This window comes from Asparagus officinalis, chromosome 5, assembly GCF_001876935.1.
Source record: "Asparagus officinalis chromosome 5, Aspof.V1, whole genome shotgun sequence".
Lineage (NCBI taxonomy): Eukaryota > Viridiplantae > Streptophyta > Magnoliopsida > Asparagales > Asparagaceae > Asparagus > Asparagus officinalis.
This window is the reverse complement of record NC_033798.1, coordinates 80,752,676-80,758,744: the sequence shown is the minus strand read 5'-3', so window position 1 is coordinate 80,758,744 and position 6,069 is coordinate 80,752,676. Positions and strand designations below refer to the sequence as shown.

Here is a 6,069-nt window from a genome sequence, read left to right as displayed (position 1 = left end):
CTGCCACTAATTATTATCAAAATAATTGCCGATTATTATAAGATAAAATAATAGATCCACAGTAGGAGCCCGGTCCCTCTTTCTTCTGCTTTGTTTCGTATTGTTGCCAATTATTTAGTTAGAACTAGAATCAACGCATCCTTTTATATATTATTCTTGGGTATATTAGTTTAGATTTATATTATGTGTGTTCAATACTTTAAGCTCGATATCATATACACACACATTTTAGTTTTGGTTTCTATGTATATAAAGTTTTATATATACATACAAGTTTTTAGTTTCTATGCATATATATATATATATATTCGCACACTAACGTGCGAAAAGATTCTCAGCCATTTGATTTTAACGAACGGAGGTCATTAAAACCCTATTCCCAATGTACTCCATAACGAACGGAGGTCATTAAAACCCTATTCCCAATGTACTCCACAGCCCCATGCTCTCTGCCCCCAAAAACGAACCTCCCTCTCTCTCCCCATTCCGTCTCCTCCTCCCTCTCTCTCCCCATTCCGTCGCCTCCTCCCCCTCCTCCCGTCCCAAGACCGTCGAAGACCGCCTCCTCCCTCTACCTCTTCTCGTTCGTGACCATCCCGTCCCAGGACCCCGACCCCAGCTCCGGTTCCGCCCCCGACCCCAGCGAACACCCCTACGGCAGCTCCGTTTCCGACGCCGACCCCAGCGAACACCCCGACGGCAGCGAACACCCCGACCCCAGCTCCGGTTAATCCTTGAGTTTACTGTTGTTTTGATGCTGTAATTGATCTGATTGTGCTGTAATTGAGAAAGGAAGTTAATAAAAATTTTTGCTTGGTTTAGGGCTTTTTTATGTTGAAATTTTGATGTTTTAGGGAAATTTTGAAATTTTGTCAAAATAAAGACTACTCTAAAGAATAAAATGTTCAGATCCTAAAATGTTCAGAATTTTAATTGTAGTCTTTATTGTCTTAAACTTACTTTTATTGCCACTAGTTTCATTGTCTTAAACTTACTCAATTTTGGCTTTTTTAAGTTTCATTGTCCTAAAATGTTCCGATCCTAAAATAAAGACTCCTCAATTTTGGCTTTTTTAAGTTTCATTGTCCTAAAATGTTCCGATCCTCCTGAAAATTTTCCACTGTGCAATGTTCAAAATAAAGACTACTTTTATTGTCTTAAACTTACTGCCACTAGTTTCATTGTTGCTGTAAAATTGGATTTTTGAATAACTGTTTGTTGTTGATGTTTATTTTTGTAGGTAAAAATTATTCTTGACGTTTGTTCTTGATGTCTGATCCAATGGAAACTGAAGATGGTTGCTCCCATGTTGTTGATGAAGAGGGCTATACTCTCCAGATCTGGAACTAAGACGAACCCTGGTCGCTTGTTTTGGGGATGCGCTAATTGAAAAGTGAGAAATTGTGGATTCTTCAAATGAGTGTCTGATGAAGAGGAGTTTGAAGGTTCAAAGGCAAGGCTTGTTCAGACAAGGCAAGTTTCAAGTGCCGTGTCAATTGGAGAAGTTCGGGAAAAGAGAAAGATTGAAATTGATATTATGGAATTGTTGAAACTTGTTGTATTTGTTCTTTTATTCGGTATTTTTATTGGATTTGTGCTAAGTAGGGTGTAAGATATAATCACCATGTGAATACATGTTGTATATTGTTGAAATTTGATATCATGCTTCTTTAATCTTGGACTGATAAACTATTTCGAAACTCAGAAGTATTGTATGTGAACCTGTGAATATGTGTTGTATATTGTTTTCTATCTCTGGTATCCCTCAGCTGTTATCAAAGTTTACTATCAGCAAGATTCAGTAGTAAGAATTTAGTGTTAGTGTTTGTAGTAGTTTAGTGTGTATATATTATGGGATGAAGTGGATATGTTTGTACAAATTGGCGCTATGCCTCGAGTTTTTACGGTTCTTGTATGTGTAACTGTGTGGAAATGTATTGCCAAAAGCTTAAGTTTACAGCTCTTTCATTAGCTTAAGTTTACAGCTCTTTCATTAGTTGAGACTACTGCAAGATTGTTTGAGATCAACCATTGCTACAGTATCATTCCTTTTGCATCTGTTTATAACCACACAGGAGCATGTTTTTTTGGGAAATATTCTCCTATTTTTGGTTAGTTGCTGTTTTCAGAGTGTAGAATCATGGCTGCTTGTATATAAGAGATGGAAAGGCAAGGTTTTACTCCGAATTTAAGTCTATATGGGTACATTTTCTTTTCTGGCACATATCATATGAGTGCCTGTTTTTTTTCTGTCATACTGATTTCAATTTTTAGATTTTGAGTGAATTTTTCAGAGTGTAGAATCATGGCTGCTTGTATATAAGAGATGGAAAGGCAAGGTTTTACTCCGAATTTAAGTCTATATGGGTACATTTTCTTTTCTGGCACATATCATATGAGTGCCTGTTTTTTTTGTCATACTGATTTCAATTTTTAGATTTTGAGTGAATGGGATTTGGTATGTTTGAAGACGGAAGTATGTTCAAAATTGTAAGTCCTTGGACTGCATCACTCTGTCAATTGGGAATTTGAATTTATGTGCAGAAAGTAAATGATGCAGAAAGTAGATGATGCAGCAAACATTTTCTCAGATGATACAGAGTGATATCAACAGGAATTTGAATTTATGTGCAACCATCTTCCGGTCTCCCTAACAAGAATACATACTTGTCTTAAGATAGCAACCATCTATAATGATCAAATGCTCTTGTTTCTTCACTGATGACTAGCAAAAAAATATTACACCAAGTTGATAACTATCAGAAACATTACAGAACTATCAGAACTATTACAGAACTATCACAAACATTACAGAACTATCAGAAACATTTAGTAGGAAACAGCAGCGGCCTCAGCGGTGATCAAATGCTCTTGGGGTCGCCGGACTGCTTTCTTGGGGTCGCGTATCTCCGCTGCCCATTTACCCCATAGCTGCATATATACAATAATATTTACAAATAAAAAACTACTTATATATATTTGCAAGCAGGAAAATGAAATCTTAAGGACTCAACAGTATAAACAGATACTTTATAAAACAAAACGAATCAAATGTCTTTAAACCTGTAAACAGTTCATTCACAACTGAAGAAACAAACCACAATCACATGCACCTGTAGCATATAATTGTACCTGTAGCATTTTAAGTAGTATTCGGTTCATAAACTATATATAATTGTACCTGTAGCATTTTAAACTTCATCAATATTATCTTGTAAATCACATTACCATCCTCAAAGGAATCCTCTAAATCATCAGTGGCTTCATCAATATTATCTTGTTCCATTGAATCACTACAAAAAAGTGATGATAGCAAAATATATTAAAAGATCATTGCACCAACTTAAAATAGTTTAAAAAAATAATAGCATTAGTATTACTCTCATAAATGATACACTACCTTGACAACTTTAGAGGGCAATTTCTGCTATCATGATTTTGTCCTCGCTTTCCACACAATTTGCATTTCCTCGGCTTGCATTTGCGGATCTCTCTCGATGGCTTTAACCTCTTCCCTTTAGGCCTTCCTTTTGTTCTTGCTTGACTTGGTTCATGAACTACATCTTGAGAACACTCCGCATTCATATAATGTCCTTCCACATCTTGTCCAATTTCTTCATCATTGATGAGTTTCAAACGTTGCACCTTATTAATAGCATCCATCATCATTTCACGCATTAATTCATATGCATCATTAGAAGATAGCCCCTCTTCGACCATTTCATTAGCTAAGCAATTTAGTTCACTAAAACGAGAAGCAAAATTAATTGTGGCATTATCTCCAATAATATTACCATCTCTAAGAACAACCCTTTTTCTCACATTTCGGCACCATCTTCTTAGAATATATTGCTCCGGTAACTCACTATGATTGGTAATTTTAAGATATGCCAAGATATGTCGGCATGGAATGCCCTTGAATTCAAACATGAGACACGAACAACGGACCATTTTAGTTGTTTTGCAATATATAATATGTCTCAATCTTTCATCATGACCACAAAAATTCAATTGGAAAGTACTTTCTCTTTCATTTTCTTTTACAAGCTCAATGTTATACATTAAGCTAGGTTGAAGCTCGTCTTGAAAAATATAAAAGATTTTTTTCGTGTAGATTTGGGCCATTTGTTTTTCCATTGACCATAAAGTCTTTAATTTTGGCTTTTTCTCTACTGTGCAATGATCTTCTTTAAGCTCCCCCTCTCTTTGTCTCGCCAAGACCCTCTGAAATATGGTCACGAAATCATGAAGTGAATTTTTCCTTGATATATGTTTTTTTAGCAATGCATTCATCCCTTCACTTCTTTGACTGCTAGACATTCCAGCCCAAAAGTATTGTTTATGATAAACCGGAGCCCATTTTTCATGAATTTCATAGATATCCTTTAGTCAATCATGCGTTTCCAATCCATTTTTCTTAAGAATTGAAACCCAATTCTCTTCAAAAGAGCTAGCAGTCTCGGAGTCCCAAATAATTTCTTTGAAAGATTTCATAAATTCTGTACTATAAGCCCATTTACCCAACTTCTCCGGGACTTTGTCCAAGATATGCCAAATGCCAAATACAAAACCTGTGCCGAATTTCTGGAAAAACTGTTTCAATTGCCTTGCATATGCCAAGACATTGATCTGTAATCATGCCCGAAGGAGGATGACCCATTGCTTCAATCCATTTGTTAAACAACCATACGAAAGATTTCGCCTCTTCATTTGGGATCAAGCCACATCCTAAAAAAATACTTTGCCAATGGTGATTTATGCCTACAAACGGCACAAATACCAATCCATATTGATTTGTGTTATGCGTGGCATCGAAGGAGACAACATCGCCAAAGTATTGATAATTCAGTCTAGCAATGCCATCCACCCAAAAACAATGAGTTAGGCGCTTCTCTTCATCAACTTCATAAACATAATAAAATGAAGGATTCTTCTCTTGTTCCGACTTGAAATGATCCAACATCATTTGTGCATCATGACCGCGCCTCTCCTCTCTCAAATATCTTTCATAATTTCTCACATCAGTCTCAATGCATCCAACTCTATGAAAACCTCTGCTAGCGTTTTCAAAGTAGGCCATTTGCTTGTTTGTTGGAATGTTCACCTCTCCAAACTGCTTTATCAATGTCTTTTTTGCACTTGTTACCTCACGGTTTCCCCTTAGAAAATGTGTTCTACTCGGTGAAGTAATTGTATGATTATGTTCTTCCACGAACTTGTAGACACTCCATTTGCCAATGTTTTTGTCTAATTTCAAGCGAATCAAGGCCTTATAATTAGTTCTAATTGTACCACATCGTCGAATTTCCAACGATTTGCTCTTTAACACTCCTTCTTTCGAACAAACATAACTTTTACAGATTAACTCTCTATCCTTCCCATAATTTATTGTGCTATTACGGATATCAAAACCTCCGGCCTTTCCGTAATTTTTGTAGAATTTTTCAGCGTCTTCTAAATTGTCGAAAGTCATTCCTAGTTTTGGTTTTAAGTGTTCATCAACAATTGGCACAACTAAGTTATCTAACTGAGATATTTGTTCATCAACAACATGGGAGCAACCATCTTCAGTTTCCATTGGATCAGACATGAAGAACAAACGTCAAGAATAATTTTTACCTACAAAACTAAACATCAACAACAAACAGTTATTCAAAAATCCAATTTTACAGCAACAATGAAACAGCGAACGAGATTTTCAACAGCAACAATGAAACAATGAAACAACAGTTATTCAAAAATAATTTTATAGCTATTCAAAGATCCAGTAAATAGCTATAAATCAAAGTCCCTAAAACAAATAAAGGATCTGAACATCAAAATTTCAAAAACAACGAAATTTCAACAGCCTGCTGATGCTTCTATTTCTCTCTCCTATATATTTCAAAATTTCCCTAAAACATCAAAATTTCAACATCAAAAAGCCCTAAACCAAGCAAAAAATCAAAAACGCACCTAGGAGGATCGGAACCGGAGTTGGGGGCGGGGTCGGGGTCGGAACCGGAGCTGGGGTCGGGGTGTTCGCTGCCGTCGGGGTGTTCGCTGGGGTCGGCGTCGGAACCGGAGCTG

The 6,069-nt window shown here is 36.4% G+C and overlaps 1 protein-coding gene across 1 annotated transcript; it reads right to left on the bottom strand.

The window, feature by feature from the left end:
- LOC109842068 (protein FAR1-RELATED SEQUENCE 5-like) lies at positions 4,517-5,578 on the bottom strand. Its single transcript, XM_020410983.1, has one exon. The coding sequence runs from the start codon at positions 5,576-5,578 to the stop codon at positions 4,517-4,519; it is 1,062 nt and encodes a 353-aa protein (XP_020266572.1).

What these genes read in the sequence shown, in the direction of transcription:
- LOC109842068 (XM_020410983.1), bottom strand. Translation starts at nt 5,578, where the DNA reads ATGGAAACTGAAGATGGTTGCTCCCATGTTGTTGATGAACAAATATCT.